At 36.8% G+C, this 22,425-nt stretch overlaps 1 protein-coding gene across 3 annotated transcripts in view; it reads right to left on the reverse strand.

Annotated features, from left to right (window-relative positions):
• The window catches only part of LOC150090805 (telomerase protein component 1-like), an 827,340-nt gene that overhangs the window by 350,586 nt on the left and 454,329 nt on the right, over positions 1-22,425 (reverse strand). For all 3 annotated transcript variants that reach the window (XM_090372947.1, XM_090372938.1, XM_090372956.1), the window contains exon 26: positions 7,708-7,998. In XM_090372947.1, the coding sequence (XP_090229073.1) occupies positions 7,708-7,998 (291 nt within the window). The remainder of the gene's footprint in view (positions 1-7,707; positions 7,999-22,425) is intronic.

Genomic DNA, 22,425 nt, shown 5'->3' on the forward strand with positions numbered 1-22,425 from the left:
TGGTTAAAATCTAAGATTTCTAAACCTACATGCTGGCAGCTACACTCAACTGGATGTCAACTTTCCCAGTTTTATGGAATGCCAAAAGAGCAGAAGCCGGGCGTCCCTTTACGACCAATTGTCTTTTGTTGCAATTCCCCGACACATGAACTTTCGAAATTTGTCGCTGGATAAATATTGACCCTTGTAGACAACACTGACTGTACAGTCTTGAACAGTGGGGACCTCTGACACCTCATCTCTAATCTCGCCATCTCTGAAGACCAGGTCATGACTTCGTTTTGATGTTGTTTCTTTGTTCAAGTCAGTCCTAGTTCAACAAGCCATTACGTATGCAAGACCACCACTTTTGTTTAGGAAAAAAAGGTTCAATTACATTTTCTGCAGCAATTTCCTTTGCCAATTTTAAGCCAGAATCATCTAGTTCTAAAATTCTTTAACATTTTATTGAGATTGTCCAAATGGGATAGAGCTACATCCATTTGCATTTCCTTTTGTTGCATAATTTTGCTTACTCTGTTTACTTTAACTAAAATTTCATACCATATTGCATTAGAAAGAATAAAAGGAAAAGAACTGGTTTCTTTTAGTAAAGAATTAGCTTCACTCACACTTTTAGGATCCTTAGAATCTTTTATAATTTCTTCAAATACCTGAAGAATTTTTTAAAATTTGAAATCTAATTGCATTGACACTTTTGATGCGACATTCCCAACGAGTTTCTGATAATGCTTTTGGAGTAATTGATAAATATTTTTTTGCCACATTGTATCTGTAATTAGAGGCAGAAAGAAACATATAAACACATTGAACAGTTCCAAAATAAGTAACTGCTTTAGGTGACACCTTCGCAATATCCCCCAAAAAAAAGGTTTAAATTATGACATCCACAAGGTGTAAAAAAGTCTCTTGGATTTTTTTTTCATTATTTGTGCCTGCACTCCAGATCTAAAACCCTTCATGTTTGCCCTGTTGTCATAGGCTTGGCCTCTGCAATTGGATAGTTTAAGGCCTAAATTTTCTAAGTGTGATACCAATGTATCAACTAAACCAGCTCCAGTACAATCTTTTACAATTAAAAATCCAGTAAAACTTTCATTTATTTCGATGTTATTATCTGATATGTAAACATATCATAAAATGCATGAAAGCTGTTCTTCATGAGATATGTCAGGAGTACAATCCAAAATCAATGAATAATATTTTGAAGCTTGAACTCTTTCAGATATTGATTGGATAATTCTTTTGCCCATTAAAGAAATTATTTCATTCTGAATACTTTTACTTAGATAGAGATTTTTTCTATGTTTACTTCTTTCTGCTGCAAACTATGATCCATTTTAAGAATGAGATCATAGTTTGCCAAAAGTTCTACAAGACCTAAAAAATTTCCATTGTTTTGTGAAAATAATAGGTCAGAGGAACCCCTTAGCCAAATTATGCTCTGCTAAGTATTTTATTATAGATATGACTATCTAGAATATTTCTCCATTTTTGTTTTTTTGCTAAATACATTTTGTGGCTTTGAATATTTACAGAGGACTTCTTCAAAATTTGTGTTCTTGCTTCTTGACAACTGCTGATTGCTTTAAAATGACTGTTGGAGGTTTCATGTTTTTTTAACCGGGAGCTAGCATGTTGCCAGTCATTTAATCTTTCATTCCCAAGCTTACCTGTAACTTCCAAACTAAAAAGCTTGCATGGAAAACAAAAAATTGCATTTGCAGCTTTTGAGTAAACAAGCCACTCTCATTCCATGATCTCGCCATTATTCATTTTTCTTTTGTAGTAAACATTAGAAAAACACCTGTTTGATTCATCTTTTGGGTAAGTCCGCAATGTTGTTTTAACTGTAAATCTCCAGTAAATAATTTCTGTATCCTGAGTTCAATTTTGCGGGCCAGAGCCCTGGATCTTGCATTTGAGAAAGATCCTGATTTGTGTTGGAATTCTCTTTTTTGTTTTCCATATCGCCATGGATGTCAGGACCTGTGATATCAATATGTGGAGGTACATCTGTATACTGTGATGCACTTATCATCGTGCAATTCGTTAGAACTAGAGCGTCAGGTTATTTTTTCAAATACTTAGTCATAGATCCTTTTAGGCTACTAATAAATTCTTCCTTAGCTTTTCTCTTTCTTTCTTTTTCAGCCCCGCCAACATATTTTCTTCTAAAGTCTATCTCTGCTCATCATTTTCTATAATTTACTTTTCTAATTTAGTTTTATTAATTTAAATTTTCAAAATAAAATGCCGTATTTAATCGCGTACCCCAAATTTAGGAAGGTGAAATTAAGAAAAAAAGATAGGGTACTCGATAAACGATACCCACGTAAACAGCGCACCCCAAATTTTTGACCAAGATTTATGAAAAAAGTTGTGCGGTTTATGCAAGAAAATACGATACTTTTTATTTTAGACAAAAACCGAGGAAAACTAGATGAAACTTTTAGTTAAATATTACTTACCAAGAGAGATTATAGGTCGCACAAAACAGGAAAAAAAATGACTTGCCAGAACGCTAACGTCACATCGCACACTACGCATGAAACACGTCCGCTGTCAGCGTTATACTGAAAACGACTGAGGAATCTGTGGACACAAATGAAAACGACCCTAATTCTAATAAGGCATTAAGGAACCAGCTGTTAAAATCTCAACTGTGATGTGTATATACTTAATTGGCTCATGAAAATACGTTCCCTCCTCAGCGCAGTTCGACCAATGATTTGAGTGAAAGTGTAGCACATAAACATATCCCGGAGGGTCTAGAAAATAGCTATCGAACTCCTTCTAACCTGCTTATTGTTTTGACTAAACTTTACATCCCGTAGTAGGATGGTTTATGCAATTTTATTAGTGTTAGAAGGAGACAGAATAAAAAACAATGTTTGCATTTAGCACGAGGATGAAAACTAATGTTAAATTTGTGACTTACTGTAAAGTACAATTTTTTTGAATCAGGGTTCAATGTAAGTAATAAAATTTAGGCTAATATTTTAATTTTTAATTTATTATAAAAAAAAACATCGCCAGCGTGGGGCCGGACCACCCATGGGGCCATGTGCGGTGCACACCCTGCACTCCCCTTTCGCTGACTCTGTAGGTACTCTCCATCCACATTGATTCCTTTCTGCAACCAGTCTGGCGCCTCCGTAGCCAGGTGGGCAGGAGCGGCAGTGCGTAGCACACGCTTCTTGATTAGACCGGGGTTCGAACCTGTAACCACCAAATACGGAGGATGCGGAAAGGTCAGGGAATGACCACCGCATATTCTCGGAGCAATATGGCCTTAGTTGCTAATGCTCCTAAAAACCAAATATGTATATATGCAACCAGTCTAATCTTCTGAAAGCTTCCTCAAGGACAGCACTAAACAACATCAGAGATATTGTCTCCTTGTTGACCTCCTTTCTCAATTTTAAATTTGCTACTGTTTTTGTCTACTCTAATAAAGGAGGTAGCGTTTTCATATATTTTCTTCAAAACCATAATATATGGGGTATCTATGCCTTGTCTTTCTACTGTCTGAAACATTGCCTTATGCTGTATGGAGTCAAATGCCTTTTCATAATCCACAAATGCCAGGCATAATGGTGTTTTATATTCATTTGCTTTCTCCATTAGCTGTGATATTACGTGAAGGTGATCCATAGTGGAGAATCCTGTCCTAAAACCAGTTTGCTCTTTCGGTTGATTCTCATCAAGTATTCTTTCTAATCTGTTAGTAATGACCCTTGTGAAAAACTTGTAGATGTGGAATAACAAGCTAATTGGTCTATAATTTCCAATTTCTGATTTATCTCCTTTCTTATGCAGCAAAACTAGGATTGCATTATTCCACTCTTTAGGCATCACACCTTTTCTAATGCATTTTATGAAGAGTCTTGCCAGTTTTTGTGTAATGTCTCTTCCTCCCAATTTTAACAACTCTACAGTAACTTCATCTTCCCCCGGGGTTTTATAGACATAGCAGACATAGCATTTTGTAAACTTCTACCATTTATGACTTATTTATGTGAATGTGGGTTTGCCAAATATTGTGACACAAAATCAAAAAAGAGAAACAGACTTCATGCTTCAGTAGACATTCAGTCAATTATCAGCTTTGACACACTATTTCAGCAAAATCACTAAAAATCTGTTGCAGCAGGTCTCTCATTAGATTCACTGAGTAAGCCTATTTTTTAATTTGGAGTCTTAATAATACTTAATTATTTTTTTATTTTTTATTTTTTTCAGTTTACATTTTGCCGACAGGGCTAGCCAGGTGTGTAAAGTGCCTGCCTGGCAACCCAAAGGTATATAAGGTATGTTAGTGTTTAACGGCTCCTGGGATTTCTCCCATCTCCACGGGTGTACATTGTATCGGGGCCAGAGATTTGAAGTATGTGGGCGTCATGTGCTGTATATTGTGTTGTGCTCTTTGTTCCTCTGGTCTATTAGCCACCGAGCCCCTAGTGGGACCCGACGTTACCACACCGTACCATGGGGAGGCTGATCGGGTGCACCACTGATGCTAGAATACTGTGGTGGGTCCTGCCACCTACTTTCCTGGGATTTCAGTGGCTAGGACCAGATTTGCAAATGAGATGATCGCTGTTTCCTGAGCAACGGTTGTGATTTTAACAGAGCGTAGGGTTGTTCACTGATAACTTGTTCTAGGGCCAAATAGGTCGGGCAATAATTTTGATGTATTTAGATTTAGACCTGTGGGGCATATATATACACACACACACACACACACACATTAAAAAAAAAAAAAAAAAAAAAAACCATTGTGCAAGAGAAAAGTAAGGCAGAAGACTGGAGGGTAGGAAACAGAAGAAGGGGGCCCGACAGGGAAGATGGCCCCTGATGACAGTGTGGCATGCCCAGTGCCTCACCAGAGAGAAGAGTGGAGTGGACAAAAAAAAAAAAACCACTTCCCCACAGAAAAAAAAAAAAAAAAAATCATTGTGTAAGAGAAAAATAGGGGGGGGGCAAAAAGACGGATGGTACGAAACAGAAGAAAGAAGCCAAAAAAAAAAAAAAAAAAAAAAAAAAAGAGAGAGAGAGAGAGAGAGAGAGAGAGAAAGAGAGAGAGAGAGATACCCTGCAAGTGCAGGATAGGTACAGCTAGCACAGCCAGTTAGTTGGAGCCAACACTTGGTGGAATTCCAGCAGTGTGAGTGCTGCTATGGTGGATGGGTCATGTTCAGGAAGGTCTAGTCCAGGTGTCGTCATTGGGACTCCATTTGGTGAGTCTGTGTCGCATACAGACTGAAGGCTGGTCCAGTAGTCCATGATAACGAATAGTGGAGTGGTCAAAACCGGGAGTCCAAGTCCAGGGACCGATGGTAGGTCTCTTCTTGATGAGATGTGCCACGTCTGATCGGGAGAAGTTGGTCCAGGAATCAATGATGAGGAATTTGTCAAGGTATGTGTGGACCCTGTCTTTGATTGCCCTGCTAGTACTGTCCTAACCAAGTGGGGAGACCAGTTGACTACTTGAGATGTGAGGGATCAAGTTGGGTTCGGTACTCCGGACGGTTTGTTGGTCAAGTCTTGTGTAAGTTGGTCCAAGGTGTTAGAATCCATGGCTCAATGATGCGCAGCAACATTTGGCAGTCATGGTTGTTATGACCTATTGATTTGGATGCTAAGGTGGTGGTAGCGCTTTCTACCTGGTAAATAGGTCCATTGCAAATTGAGTCAGGGCTCTGTAAGTTTCTTCATTCTGTAGGGTGAAGTGTTCTTGATTTTGGTAGTTGAGGCATAGTCTCGTTATTAGGATTCTCCTGAAGTCCTCGCAGATTTCACAGCTGTGGGCAAGGTGCTCCCACGTCTGATCCTCTCCACAGTGGCAGCGAGGTGAGTCTGAAATTCTGAAGTCATGTAGTTTTTTCTGGAAGGAGCCATGTCCAGTGAGGAGGTAGGTAGCATAGAGTCCCAGTGAAAACCAGATATGTGTGAGGGGGTAGGAGGCTCTGACATCCGGGAGGAATCTTTTGGTGACAGCGCCTTTAGTTGAGGTCTGCCATCTTTCTTGCCAGGTGTCTGTTAGATGTTCATTAAGTCTCTTCTTTTCAGCATTTCTATTATTTGCTGGGTCAGTGGTGAAACCTGCGCAGGTAACTGCTCTTCATTTGGTTATTTGATAGAGCAACCCATGACGAACAATCTCCAAGTCCAGTGTAAGAGATCTAGTGAGGACCTGGAGCGCATGGGTGCTGACAGTGTGACAGGCACGCAAGGACAGAAGGAGAAGAGAGCGCTGGATAGTTCTTAGGCACGATCTGTTTACTACTGTATTGGCATTCTTGTACCAGACTCCAGAGGCATAGGTGATAACCGGGATGAAAACTGCCTTATAGAAGAGGGACAGTGTTCTCTTCTACAACCCAAAGGTCACATGTTCGAATCCCACCTTGGGCTTGGATCAGAGTAAAATGCAAAAACTTTGGGAGGTGGATTATGGCCACAGAAGTCGATGCGCCAACAACTAACAAAAAAAAAAAAAAAAAAACGTTTACATTTTTAAGAGTAACAATTATTTTTTGGTTCCACTATAATACAGTACACACATGCAAAAATCTGAAAAAACGCCCCTTTCTTTGAGTTACCTATGATAATCTTAAGGGATACCCGAGAAACTTGCTGAACTTCTAGGAGATACCTGAGAACCTTGCTGAACTCTAGGAGATACCTCATCCGAAAAGGTTGAGAACCACTGCATAACAATATCAAATTATGTAAACCGGATAAAAACTGCCTGTTTTCAAAGCTTCTCTTGTATTTTTCACTTACACTATCTATTTCACTTACACTATTTCCATCATTAAGAAAATGTTACAAAGACATTGTTTAGATGATTCTTTGAGGTGGAACCAATAGGGAAAATGGAGGCAGGGCAGATTCAATTTGAAGTGGCTGAATGTGATTTGGAGCACTATCAGCAAGTGATTCCTGGTGAAGAAGATACACCAGGAAGATCTCCCACACCTTGCATCATCCTGTGTCCATCTCTGAAGCATGTGTAACATTCACATATCCCACCTCTTGTTTTTATTAAATTTTGCATGCTTCATTGCATGCTTCCACAATCACGTCTAGTGGCTGAGGCTGATTTGAACAGCAAAATGTTATAGATCTTTGTTCAAAAACCAACATTATAAAAAATGATGACACAAAATTATTTGCTTTCAACAACAGATAAATATAAACCTTTGCACATGGGACCATTTGGGGTTGGTCTGTATGATTTCTGCTTGTTCTTTGTAATTATACTATGACTATTTAATAATAGTCATTTATGTAATTTAAAAATTAATTATATTCTTACTTAGATTATTAGCACATGTGAAATTTTACAAATAATTAAAACTCATCATTCAAATAATATAATGGTATGAGGCTAATGGCAAGGAAAATTGAGATATTTTACAGAGAGTGAAATAATGTCAACTTTTTCTTAACAAGCAAAATTTAATTAGAAACATTATTCAAGTTATCAGCAGGTATGAAATTTTATTAATGATTAAAAACAATTGTTTAGAAAGATAATGCATGAGTATTATGGTAACATTTTATACTGATTATTTTGAATTATGTTGGTTATAAAATCCAGAACTGATAAGGAATATAACAGACAACATAAGGAAAATTTTTTAACAATTTTCAAATGATATATTATAATATTTTCATTTATAAAAAAATTCTTACACTTTCAAATATTCCAAAGGTTCTGATTTCTTCACAAACTAAATGTAGGTATAATGGATAACCAGAATCTCGTTTAGTTATAAGCAAGAGCATTTGATTATTGAAGTTGTTTTCATCAAGTGACTTCCTATAGAGCTGAAAATGTTCACGAACAAAACTTTTCCTTTCAGAAAAAAGCAATGGATCAACATGATTTATGAAAATAGTTTTATCATCAGGTGACTTGGCTCTTTCTTTTAAAACTAAATATGGTTGAGAATTTACTGAAGCACTACAGAATAATTTGACTCCCTATAAAAAAGACAAAAAAAAAAGATTAAAAATGCATCCGCTGTGTATTAGTAAACCATCCTCAGCAACATAACTTATTTTAGGCAATTGTGTACAGTAATTTGCTTCTCTGAAAAACTTTGCTTTAGCTTTTTAAAGCAGCATGTTTTTTTATTGATGAAAAACTCATACTATGATACAAATACAAATGGATAGTCTACTGATAATTAAAATTTGTGAAAATTAAAGTTTTTTAATTTATTGTCATGATTAATTCTTATATGTTAAAATGATTAATTAATTTTAACTACATACCAAAGCAACACAAACTGATAAAACACAAGAGATGACATATTATAGAGCAATTCTTAATTTATGAACACCTATCTTAGTGAACAAAGATCCATAAGATATACAGTCTAATGCTATCATAAGGAAAAATCATTGAATATCTCGAAATGACAACCTGATGGAACTGATTAATTAACAAAGGAGTGCAGTAGTATACGTACTCGAGCTCACTATGGTTTGAGCTCATGTGACTGCTAAACACAGTTAATGATTGCATTCTTGTCATAATGATTAACTGTAAACTCCTTTGATCTATGTGAACATGCCGGAATATTTATTTTAACTCCTGATTGCATGCCATATCAGGAGTTATTCCAGGCACTGTGTGATTTAATCCCTATAGTAATGGAGATTTATTTACAAGGGGTGATCAAAAAGGTTGAGGACTAAACAAATTATTTAATATTTGGAAATAATGACGCTTATCATCTATTCGAACGGATTTCTTTTGAAGTAGTCTTTGTGACACTGTATAAACAATGTCAAGAAGATTTCAATGCTTCTTCAGCTTCTGGAAGCATTTTTGATAGATTCTTTTGAAACTGCTGAATGTTACTGTGTCATGTTCTGAAAAATTTCTCCAATCTGTGAAAACCTGTGTCCTTTTCAGGGGCCTTGGGAAAAAATTGCAATTTAACGGAGTGCTTCACAAAAAATTCTTGAATAGAAACTGTCAAGTGTGCATGGGCTTTGTCACGATGCATTCATCAATTCCCTGAAGCCCACATTTTTCGGTGCCTTACTCCAAACAGCATCACGTGATAGCCTTTAAACTGTTTTGTAGTATTCTTGGGTTACTGCTTGACCATTAGGGACAAATTCAGAATGAACAACACCACCTTATTCGAAAAATACAGTAAAGACCTTCACATTTTCTCAAGATTTCTTCTTTTTTTTGGCTTTGGAGTCTTCCATCAAAAGGACTGGGCCTTTGTTTTCAGGCCATGGCCATACACTCATTATTTGTCACCATAACAATGTAAATGACATAATTAATAGCAGTATGTTGATGAAAATCCTGGAATGTGAGAACTCACCATTCTGTGTGGTCATCAAGGAGAGTGCAAGACAAACTTTGCTGAAATGTGTCACATTCTCAAATCTTGTGTTAAAATTGATTGACCTACAAAAAATGCTGATGTCACTGCAACTTCACAAACAGTTAAACATTAATTAATCCTGATCAGATCACAAATTTGAGCAATGAAATCGTTGGTTTTTAAAGTTAAAGGGCAACAGAGTGAGGATTCTTGTTGAGGATTCTTCTTGCACTTTTCCTTTGAAACAAAATTTGATGCAAATTCACTGCTCAGTAAAATCACTAATTTTAAAATGTGATGAAGAATATAAAATACCTTCTGTTCAAGGAACACTATTTCAGACTATTTCACACTTCCATCAATGTGCAGATACTTGTATACACAAAATTAACAATGATACAATTGAAGGTTGTCTCGTTAATTTGATGAAGATGATGAGTTTAATATGACAAACAATTGAACATGTTGCAACAAGAGAAACTTGTTATGACACCCCAATTTCAAGACAAAGTCAGTACTCAAATGTTTTGATCATATCTTGTATTTATTAAGGTTTATTTACATTTATTATTATTATTATTTTTCCTCTGGTAAAATGCAAATGAATTAAAGTTTCTGCACTGAATGCTGTTCATGAACATAATAACTGAAATGTCTTATGTCAGCTGAATGCATTATGCAAGAACTATAAGATAAAGAAACTTTTTTTGAGTTCGCCATCTATTTACCAATGAATTGCAAATATTTCTCATGGATAGCAAAAGACAATCCAGTAACTTCATAACAAATTTCCCAATGCCATAAATGAATTAGAGAATGCAACCATGCCTTATTTCTAAAGCAACTGCAAAATGTTGCCATGTTTATTTTGAAGTTCAAGCACAGTAAGAATTTTTATTATTCTGAGATGAAATTCAGAATACATCAGCATCATCATTTATAGTATTGGTTTTGTTATTTCTGGTGCAATGGCTACTTAGGCCATATTGCCCCTATCAACGAGATGAATGTCACACATGGTGGCTGTAAGGACAGTCAAAAACTATCATACAGATGTATTCATTTTAGGAAGCAGAAAAACTCAGGAAGATTTGTATCTTACTTATAATACAGCCAAGTGTCAAAGGCTCTTCGAGGTTTTGGAGAAAACTGAATAAGGCTTTTTCAAACATGAGTGTATAATACACATTCAACAAGAATGTGCTTCATTGTGAACAGAGAGTTGCAGAGTGTGCCCTGCGGAGGATTGTTTCCAGTGAGAAGAAAAAGATGGGTGAGCTGACTGTGACCGATTCACACTCTGGCTAGAATGACTTCTTCCTTTCTATTTGCACAGAAGCTGGACATATATAACTGTGGTTCCAGTTTTATTTGACAGAGTTTATTATGTGTTTGAGCTTGCCATAGAAGTGTCCATTGTTACCTACATATTTTTCGTATATAGCATTTGTAGTTAAGATATGGAATATAATAATGTGACAATTCTGTGTTGAATGGATGTTTAGGAGCATAGTCTGCATATTTGTTTTTTGATATCCCAGCATGGCCTGGGATACAGCAGAAGATGACCACTTGCTGCAATTCCTGGATATGCTTCAGTTTGGATTTTATGCACTCTGTGAGACCATTATATCATACTTTTTTGGATGGAGAGATGGAGAATATTTTCTAGTGCAAGCCTGATGCCACATAATTTGACTGTATAGCTGCTGCATTCAGTCGGAAGTGTTTGGATATGGTTGGATATGGTCAGAAGTTGGATATGGTTTTATGATGGAAGATGGCTGCAGTACCCATTTCACTGTCAGATTTTGACTCAGTATATATTTTTGTAAGAATACAGATAGTTTTGTGTGTCGACAATATGGAGTTGTTGTATGTTGACGTTTGCAAGGGAGCACTTCCCCAGGTTAGGAAATAACTGTCACAGAATGGTTTAATAGAGGACCATGGAGGATCTGGATTGTTCGGATCTTGGAGAACTTTGTCAAGATGTAGATTCCAAGTTTTTAATTATGCCTGCAATCTGATACCAGCAGGCTGAGCTTCCCTGGGTTTATTTCTATATTACATTGTGAACTGTGGATCATTAAATATAGGTCTAATAAGGTGGATAGGTAGACTTTAAATTTTAGTTGCATAGTTAAGAACTAGCATCTTTCTCCTCAGGCTTAAGGGAAGTTCATGGGCTTCAATATAAAGACTTTGAACTGTAATGTTCTATAAGTGCCTATAGCAATCCTAAGGGCAGAATGTTGAATAGGGGCAAGTCATGCTAGCAGCTCTGGATCTATCTTCCATTTATTACAAAATTAAACGACTCTAGATGTCTGATAAGATAGTCAAAATCCATTCTGTGTCATCTATAGCTGAATATTATTTATTGAGATTTGGAGCTGCCGCTCAATGAAGCCAATGTTCTGTGAACTGCAAGAAACAGTCAGATCATTGGCATAGAGGTATGAATTCACAGTGTTGGAATATTTTTGATCACAAGTTACTCTTACTGAGAATAAGGTGGCACTGAGAAAAGAGTCCTGCGGGACTTGTTGTATATATATGTTTGCGAGAGGGACTCAATATCGAACTCGAAAAGACCCATGCCGAAGGAAATTCTGTATGAAATATGGTAGGTGGCCTCATAGGTCAAGGGAATGGAGATCTTTGTTTTTTTTTTTGTAGTTGTTGGCGCATCGGCTTCTGTGGCCATAATGCACCTCCCAAGATTTTTGCAGTACTTTGATCCAAGCCCGAGGCGGGATTCGAACCCGCGACCTTTGGGTTGCCAGGCAGGCACTTTACCCACTCGGCTAGCCCGGTCGGCGAATGGAGATCTCTCAGGATACCAAAATGCCATGTGGTATCAAAGGCTTTCTCTATGTCAGTGATATTCAAACTGGGTTCTGTGAGACATTTTCTGAAGTTTCGAAAAAATTATAATTTAAATTTTTTTCATAATTATATTATTTAAAAAATTTATTAAAATAGCACTTACAGTTGAGAAAAAAATTGAGCATATTGCAACAAAAATTTTTGCAACAATTTTAAAGAGCCATTTGTTTTCTATATAAATTACATATTACCAGGACCCTTAATTGGAAGCACTCTACTACCGCTTATTGTGACTTTGGCTATGGCTGTACTATAAGCAACTGTAGAAATATTGTGCAGTGCATTGCTTGATTCGAGTTGAGTATTATTATTGGTTTTCTGATGCATATGGACAATTTTGTGCATATGCATCAGAAAAACACAATCATGTCACAATCAGCAGCATATGCATGTGCTGCTGATTGTGACAAAAAGCGTATTTATATACAAATTAGCCTGAATTTTGCAAATGGTAGGTATATATACTTCATTTTCTTATTTATACATAATATGTATATTAGGACACAGAAATAAAATTAAACAACAAATATATATTGTAGTTTTCAAGTTAATACTATGCATTCAGTCAAGCACTCGGTATATATAATTAATATTTCATAATAAATGTATTAATGGGTTAACCTTTAAATTAGTATTTATAGTTATTTATTCAGTAGGCTTGGCCGTTGTCACCATGTGCATTTTTAATTAATGCTTTATTTGTTTATTTGCATTTACAAATATTACAATTTATTTTTCATTTTGTTTGCAGGTATTTCTGCTTCACATGTGAAGCTCCAATAAAGAGAATTGGTTAAAAATGGGAAAATTAAAATCTATTAAAGCTGAAGAAGGTAATAATAGTTCGGCAACAGTGCAATCAATGTCTCTGCTTTCTACTTCTGTGTCACTTGCATCAAATACAAACTAAGTGCACAGCACAGGAAGACAAATTTCTATGAATGTAAATGGTTGTAAGAAGTGAAAATATGATGACAATTATTTAAGCTTTGGATTTATGTGGACTGGAAATGAATATGAGCTGAATACTATAGACTGACTGTCGAAAGATTGTCGATATCCACATCACCAAAAAAAGTGGTGAAGAATAGCAGTTTGAACCCTGCAAAATTGCAAAGACATCTGGAAAGTAATCACCCACATTTAAAGGATAAAAATATTGAATATTTTAAGTGCATATGTGAGGAGCTGAAAAGTAAAAGAAAAATGTTTTTTGAGTATATTTATTCTGAAAATAAAGCATCGCTGGAAGCATCTCACCTTGTTAGTATCGAATTGCCAAAGCAGATGAGGCTTACACAATTGGGAAAAAATTTAATAAGACGTTTAAAAAATTCATTACATGGCTTTACATTACAATTAGATGAGTCAACTGATGTTGCTGGCATAGCAATATTACTCATACTCATATGTTATATTTTTGATTCAACTGTTCAAGAGGATATTCTTATTTGTAAACCTCTTCCGGGCAGTAACGATAGGGGAAAATATTTTTGAAATTATTGACATGTACATATCGACAAAAAAAAATTAATTATGTTGGAATTTGTGTTTGCACATTTGTACTGATGGAGCAAAGTCCCTGCTTGGAGAACATAAAAGTGCTATATCATGAATAAAATTCAAAGCTCCTCATATTCAGCATTCACATTGCTGCCTTCATCGCCATGCTTTAGATGTGAAACGAATGCCAGATCAATTAAAAGAAGTACTCAACAATGTAGTTAAAATCATTAATTTTATTAAATCAAGAGAATTGAATTCACAATTATTTACATCACTTTGCAAGGAATTATCCGATTGCAAAGTCTAATGGTAATCATGTGGAAAAGTTTTAAGTTGATATTATGAATTGAGGGATGAGGTAAGAATTTTTTTGTCAACAAAATCATGACTTTGCATCCAAGTTAAAGGATGAAATTTGGATGAAAATTATGGCATATCTTGTTGATATAGTTACTCTTTTGAATGGACTGAATATTTCATTGCAAAGAACAAAAATACATATCTTTAGGTTAACAACAAAATCAAAGCAATGATTTTGAAACTGGATCTTTGCAGAAAGTATATACAAAAAAGAGATGTGCAATGTTTTGAAAAGATAAACGATTTTTTAGCATTCAACAAAATCAGTGTTGATAAGACTGTACAAAACTATATTGTGCAACACTTATCACAGCTTCATGAAACATTCCGAGACTATTTTACAGTCCAAAACCAATCATATAACTGAGTTAAAAATCCATTTCGTGAATCTGAAGAAACTGATTTACTACTGAAGGAGAGAGAACACAGATCAATTTATCAACTAATATGACATTCAAAGTGAAGTATGAAGAACAAGAGCTACCTGATTTTTGGCTTCATGTGTACAAGGAATACCTGGAAATTTCTAAACGAGCAATAGAAATTTTTTTCTTTAGTTACGACTTATGTTTGCAAAAGATCCTTTTCCATATATATAAATACAAAACCAAGTACAGAAACAAATTAGATGCTGAACCAGAAATGTGTTTGCAAATAACCTCAGTAACTCCAAATTTTGACGATCTTTGTAAACAAATGCAAGCACATCCAAGCCATTAATTTGAGTATACTGTAGTGAACAACAACCAGTAACTAATTTTGGATAGTAATAAAAATTTTACAGATTCCAGTAGGGCATATAATTATTATTTATTGATTTTATATTCTATATTATAAAGTATTATTATATTGAATAAATTTATTGAAGTGTTAATTTTTATATTATTGTTTCTAGTTGGCTTTTTATGCAGGATCAGCTTTTGTCGCCATACAGACCCTTTCCACCACCCTTTCTGCTACTTCTCTTCATCATTATAATAATAATTAATGTTTTAGTAAAGTACATATTATGATTTTAAAAATTAAGCCATTTATGTACCTAAAAACATGTATTAACTGAGTACGATTCCATAGAAATCATATTTAGAGACAAAGGCTCCTTAGATGTTGAAAGTTTGAAGACCACTGCTCTATGTCAAAGCATACCATGATGAGATGCTCAATGAGGATAAATGCATTCCCAATGTTTGTTTCAGCTTTGACCATGAGATCTGGGGGTGATCAATTTTTTCTGAAACCAAATTGATTATCAGAGATCATATTTTGGGAATCAAGATACCATGTCAGTCAATGGTGTATCATTTTTCTCTAGAGTTTTACTTAAGCAGCTGGTGAGAGAAATGGGTCTGTAGTTTTTACGAATAGAGTGATCTTTCCCTGGTTTGGGAATTGCCAGTACATAGGAGTGATTCCAGGAACTGTGGCATCTCTGTAGCCAGGTGGGCAGAAGCAGCAGCAGTGCATAGCACACGCTTCTTGATTAGACCGGGGTTCGAGCCCGTGACCACCAAATGCGGAGGATGCGGAAAGGTCAAGGAATGACCACCACATATCCCTGGACAATATGGCCTTAGTTGCTAATGCTCCTAAAAAAAAACCAAAAAAAAAACAAAAAAAAACAGGAACTGTGGAATGAATGTTCAATGAAGATGCAATTGTAGAAGATCAGCAGCAAGGATAGTGATTTATTATCTAAGTGTTGGAGCATTATGTAATATATTCTGTTGCTGTCTGCAGCACTGTTTTCTGAGGTAGATATGGCTTTTTCATGTTCAAACATTGTAAGCAGATGACTGTAGGGCAGAGAAGAAGTGGTTCTGAAGTTCAGTTGGAATTTTTCAGCTAAAAGTTTGGTCTTTTGAAATGAAATGCATATGCTGCTGAGACAGACAACTGTGAGAATACAGTCCCTAGGGAATTTGCAATCTCTGCAGGAATAGAAAGCTCCTGTCCATTACAGCTGAGGATTGGGGAGGATAATGGAGAAAATTTTTACATTTAGCTGTTTTATTTTTCTTCATATTATTCTTGTATCAGTATTTTTATTAATTGAACTTGCAAATCGAATCCAAGCGTCTCTTTTAGCTTTCTTCCTAATGTGATGGGATTTGGCTCTAAGTCACATGTAGTTTATAAGATTGGCAATTGTAGGAAGTTTGTGAAACAGATTCTATGCTTGGTTTTTTCTTTTTTTGCACTCATACACTTTTTTCAACCAATAATTTATAATTCTACGGATGGTTACAGTTCAATGCGATTGTGCGATCGCAGTAGATGCAGCTGTCAGTATTTGTTTTGTAACGTGATCAGAAATTGTGTTGATAGGGCAGGTTTCAATGGTCTGATCATCAAAGGACACATGGGAGATGTACTCTGCCCAATCTGCTTTAGAAAATTTCCATTTTATGTGGTTTCCTGAGATTATGGAATGCGATATTTGAATTTACATATTAATAGGAAGTGATCATTGTTGAGCAGATCGTCAAGAGCTGTCCACTCAATACTAGAAAAGAGGGATGGAGAGATCAATTGTGGAGGCGGATCCTGTAGAGAGAGAGATGGATGTAAGTCGGTGAGCTGGTATTTAGTATAGTTAGGTTTTTTTCTGTAAAAGAGCATTTCAATGAGTGTTGTCCTCCTCCATCTGCATTGGGAGAACCTCATAATGGTGTCCATTGCAGTAGCCCAATAAACAGATAAAGGGTGGTAAACTGCAGAATAAGATCTCCGGGTTCATGAATGGTATAGGGGTAACTGGGAGGTAGGTAAATAGAGACAAGTAATGTCAATCGCTATACACGTAGCAACAGCTTCGATGGAGGTGTTTAAAGGAATGTGTCTGCAAAAGACTTGTGAATCTTGGAGTATGGCGATCCGTGACCATTATTTGTAAAATGTTCTGTCTTGACTAAAAAGAGTATAATTTTTAACTGAGAGAGATACACGAGATATTCAATTTGTCTCTTGTAAGCAGATGCCTACATGATGATAACAATCGATTAGCTCATGGATATCATCAACGTTACTGCAAAGTCCTCTACAGTTCCACTGTATGATGTGATGCATTATTTGATTTTGGTACATGACGATGATTCTGATTCTACACAGACTGTTTATGATGATTGAGCTTCACCTTTTCTCTTCTTCGAAAGATCAGGCATCTGGTATCCATGTCATCTTAGCATTAGTAGAGGCATATGATGCAAGAAAGCAAGCTTATGCAGCATCAGCCAAAAAAAAAAAAAAAAAAAACCACTTCCATTTCATCCCTCCGTTTGTTCAAAATACCTGTCCAGCTGAGCCTTAAATTTATTTAGGCTATCAACTTCCACAACAAGGAATGGAAGTCTGTTCCACCAATCAACTACCCGCTGGCTGAAGGCAAATTTCCGCACATCTATCGTATATCTGTCCTTCCTCAATTTGAATTTATGCCCTCTCAGGTGATTATTCTGAGCAAGTGGAAGAATACCATCAGCACTGAGAATGCTCAAACCATTCAAGGCTTTATACACCTCTATCAGACCACCTCGCCGGTGCCCAGTCTCCAGACACTGTAATCTGCAAAACTTCAGCCTTTCTTCGTAAGAGCAACCCTTTGTTCCATTCACTAATCTCGCTGCCCTTCTCTGTACTCGTTCCAGCAGCTCTACGTCCTTCTTGAAATGAGGCCTCCAGACCTGTATACAGTACTCAAGGTGTGGCCTGACCATTGCCTTTTACAAGGGAATAATGACCTCCTTATTTCTGTTAGAAAAATTCCTGTATATCATTGACAAGACACCATGAGCTACTCTTGCAGCCCATCTGCACTGCACGCAGAACTTCATATCTGCAATGCTCAGAGAACTTCATATCTGCCTGCACAATTACCCCCAGGTCCTTTTCATTCTATACCACTGTCAGTGTAGTACCACAGAGTTGATACATTTCTCTGGGGTTACTGTTTCCCATATGTAGTACTTTACATTTGTCACTGCTAAACTTCATTTGTCACCGCTCAGCCCATCTGCTCAACCTTTCCAGATCTTGTTGCAGCAGCGTAGTGTCAGTAGTGTCCTTAACAACCCTGCCAACCTTTGTATCGTCTGCAAACTTGGACATTAAGCTTGATATACCATCATCAATATCATTTATAAATACAGAAAACAACAATGGACCCAACACTGAACTCTGAGGGACACCACTAATAACATTAGTCCACGGTGAGCAGTGTCCATTGATTACCACTCTCTGTCTTCTACCCGTCAACCATCCCTTTATCCATAGCAGCAATTTGCCTCCAATGCCATGCTGCTCCAATTTGTGCAGCGGCCTTCCATGTGCAACAGTATCAAAAGCCTTTCTAAGATCCAAATATATAATATCAAAGTTATTCCCTGCATCCAGTTTTTTGTGACTGTGTCATAGTATCCAATCAAATTGGTCAGGCAAGACTTTCCCTTAACAAAACCATGTGCTGTGTCTGAGCTATAACTGAAGTCTGGTCTAGATAATCCTGCAGTGCTTCTTTAACCAGTGCCTCCATTAATTTTCCTGGAACAGAAGTTAAACTCACAGGTCTATAATTACTTGTGTCAGTCTTTCATCCTCCTTTGTGAATTGGGTTCACATTTGCGCATCTCAAGTCTATGGGTACCTCTCCTGAGTCCAAAGAAGCTCTCATAATTATGGTTAAGGGTTTGCTTACTTCCTTTGCTGCCTCCTTTAATATAACTGGATAGATTCCATCCACCCCAGGTGCCTTTTTTATGTTTATCCTCAACAATTTCTCCTCCACTTTCCTCTCAGTTATTACAAAATCATCTAGCACACTGCCAGAGTTTACTTCATCTCTGGCATTCCCCTTCCTGAATAATTCCTCACGTGTGAATGTAGATGCAAAATACTCATTTAGTTTGTTAGCCACCTGAGCAGGATCCTCAACTGTTGAACCATCAATATCCAGTGGACCAATCTGATTTATCCCTTTCCTTCTAGAGTTTACATAGGTAAAGAACTCTTTTCTGTTTTTCTTTGCATCCTTTGCCAAGGATTTCTCATAATCTGCCTTTGCCTGCCTAATCTCCTTTGTGACTTGGTTACAGACCAGCTTATATCTATCATAGGCTACCATGTCACCCATTAATTTATATGTATCCCATGCATTTTTCTTCTCTGCCATATGTCTCATTAGTTCATCTGACATCCATCTAGTACTAAACCTTGACCAATATTTCTTAGCTTGGTATGTAAAGCCTAATAGCTTCCAAGATAAGTTCTTTGAATGCTTCCCATTTTTAATTTGCTGTTGGTAACTTCATCAGTTGGTCCCACTGTATAGAATTTAAATACTGTCTCAGACCATCATAGTCGCCTTTACAAAAGCAAAAACCCCTTCCCTTTATCCCTGATGGTAGTTATCTCTTTGAGTAAATCCCCCTTCAGCACACTGTGATCACTGCCACCTAGTGGTTCATTTACGTGCAGATTGTTAATGCATGAAGAATCACTACTGATAATTAGATCAAGAGTATTACTCCCTCTATTTGCCTCCCGAACATGCTGATGTAGAAAACAATCATCCAATAAATCCACGAAAGCCTTGCTAGTGTGTGAGTGACCAACCCACAAATTCCAGTCAATATCTGGGAAATTAAAATCTCCCATTATAAGACTCTCTGATTTACTGGCCCACTCTATTTCCCTGTATAGTTTCTTATTATACTCATCACAGTCATTAGGCCTATAGCACACTCCTACTCCCAATTTTGATCTACCAATGCTTATGTCACACCAAACTGACTCGACACTTCACTGTCCAGCGATGTCAACTGGCTTCACTTCCTTGGATTTTTTGTGTTTCTTAACTAATAGCATAACCTCTACTCCCTTCCTAGCCTGTCTATTCTTTCTGTACACACTGTACTCCCCAAATTCCAGTTCTGCATTCCTTATATCTGTGTGATATAAGGAATGCATATCTACGTCTCTGATATCCCAACAATATCTGCCTTTGATGTTTTGAGCAATACCTCAAATTCATCAAATTTATTTACCAAACTCCTAGCATTGGTGTACATGCAAGTATACATGCACCTGTTCCTATTCTTAGCTAACCTAACACAACCCATGTGTTTACTTGTACTGCAATGACTCCCAGCAGTCTCTGAAATATCCTGCATCTTGTTTTCCAGGCTGCTGCTCATTCCAATAGAAGCTGCGCAAGAATCACTTTCACCTCTTCCAGTGGCTACTGTTAATCTGTATCCCCCAAGCTAGCAGTTTTCTGACCCATCTAACACTGCCTCGATAGCATCAGCAAATATTCTTGCACCCTTTCTATTTAAGTGTGTCCCATCCCTGTAGAAGCAGTCTCTTCTGTTAACAAGTACAAATCAGCCTGAAAAAAAATTCTACCACTTGAGCCTTGCACAATCTTTCCAGGGCCGAATTGATCGACAAGGCTCTCATCATATACTCCCTCCTATCGGGTCTGGGCAGAATTGCAGACACTTTCAAATTCAACCCTAATTCACAGCTTTTTTTCAACAGTGACCTGTACTTGTTAAGTAATTTTGCCGGTGGTCTTCTACTCTTAATGTCATTAGTGCCAACGTGTACAACTATATAACCTTTTGTGCCCTTAAAAGATGATATCCGCTCTACAACGTCATCAACCTTTGCCCCTGGCAGACATACCCTGGTCCTGTTCCACCTATCCTTTTTACAAAGCATGTTCCCCATTTCCCTGACAATAGAGTCAACGACAACTACTTGTTCCTGTGGGACCAGCGCAGTCTGCCTTGGGGGTTGCCACTGTGTTGCATTATGACCAAGTGCAAGCTCTAGTGTTGATGTGGGCAGCTGAGAGCTTGATGGGCCCCTCAATTTAGATCCTTCTAGGGCATCCACCCTGTCCTTCAGGCTCTCATATAGGCCCATAACAACACTGAGTTGTCATCTGATTTCCTTGCACTCCTTACATTGCGCACACACAACACATTCCCCATGGCAATATCATGTCCCGTACCCAATTGCTCCATAAACATCATGCAAACATTGCATTTTAAAAGGCTGTGATTCAGAGGGCAACTGCCCCCCTCAGTTCTCCCCTGAGCCAGCACTCCCATTAGCTTGAGCCTTTTGCTTTGCTGCTCCGGTCTGAGTCATAATTTTGATTTAATTTCAATAAAATTTCAATTTCAGTACAAAATTATAACCCTAAACTTGTATCCCAACACAGTTATAATGCTATATATATTTTTCAGTATGGAGTATTATCTACGAGTTCCGTTGATATAACTTCCGTATCAAGTTATGTATTAATTAATTATGTTATGCTTGTAATCTAAGTCGTTATATGTATTTAGTTAAAAAGTAAATTTAATTGACAGTGAAGTTTAACAAGATTAATAGATTTTACTGATTGATTGATAATATTATATTAGATACTATACTAAGCTTACGCTATCTAGTTCGGGATATAACGTTGTATTGTATAACAATGGCGGCAAGTTACGAATGGTAAATCTATGGACACTTAAGTATTACTTAACTTCCAAATCTCGCTATCTCAATTCAGAATAAACTAAGGATCCTGACTAGGCCTATAAGCTACTTATAGAAATTAATTTGATATAACAATTGGTCAGTAAAGTGGCTAAATATGGCTAAAAAACTTCTCGTTCAGCAGAGATGCAACTTGTAACACATGGATTTGATACCCTTACCGATACTAAGTAATACGTACAAAATTCTATCTAAATTAAACTAAGTATCGTAACTAGGAATATAAAGCTACTCTAGAAACTAAGTTAATATGCCAATTTAAGCTAATAAAACAGAAAAAACTTCTCTATTCCAGGAGCCGTAAAAAACTTCGCCTGGACAAGGTTACTCTCATTCTGCATGAAGGTCTAGGATAGGTTCATAATCTTTTGCATGAAGGTCTAGGATAGGTTCATAATCTTTTGCATGAAGGTCTAGGATAGGTTCATAATCTTTTGCATGAAGGTCTAGGATAGGTTCATCTGAGTTGGCATTCCTATTGATATCCATGTTAACTAATGTGATATTGTTTGTCTTCTTAGTTGGAACTGAATCAGTTTTCAGTTTTGTAACATCTAATGGTCCATGTGATGTAGTTGGTCAAATTGTGATTGGAGTATTGTTAGCTCTGTCTACTACCTTTTGCTTCTTAGGAGTCAGTTTCATTGATGATGAGAGTATAGATTGGGCCCAATCTGCAATAGATATGATTGAGAGAAATGAAACTCCGGTCTGTGTTGCCATTGATTGATATTTTTGCATTGCTGCT

This window comes from Mastigoproctus giganteus, chromosome 1 (genome assembly GCF_048544385.1).
Source record: "Mastigoproctus giganteus isolate SK-2022 chromosome 1, ASM4854438v1, whole genome shotgun sequence".
Taxonomy (NCBI): Eukaryota; Metazoa; Arthropoda; class Arachnida; order Uropygi; family Thelyphonidae; genus Mastigoproctus; species Mastigoproctus giganteus.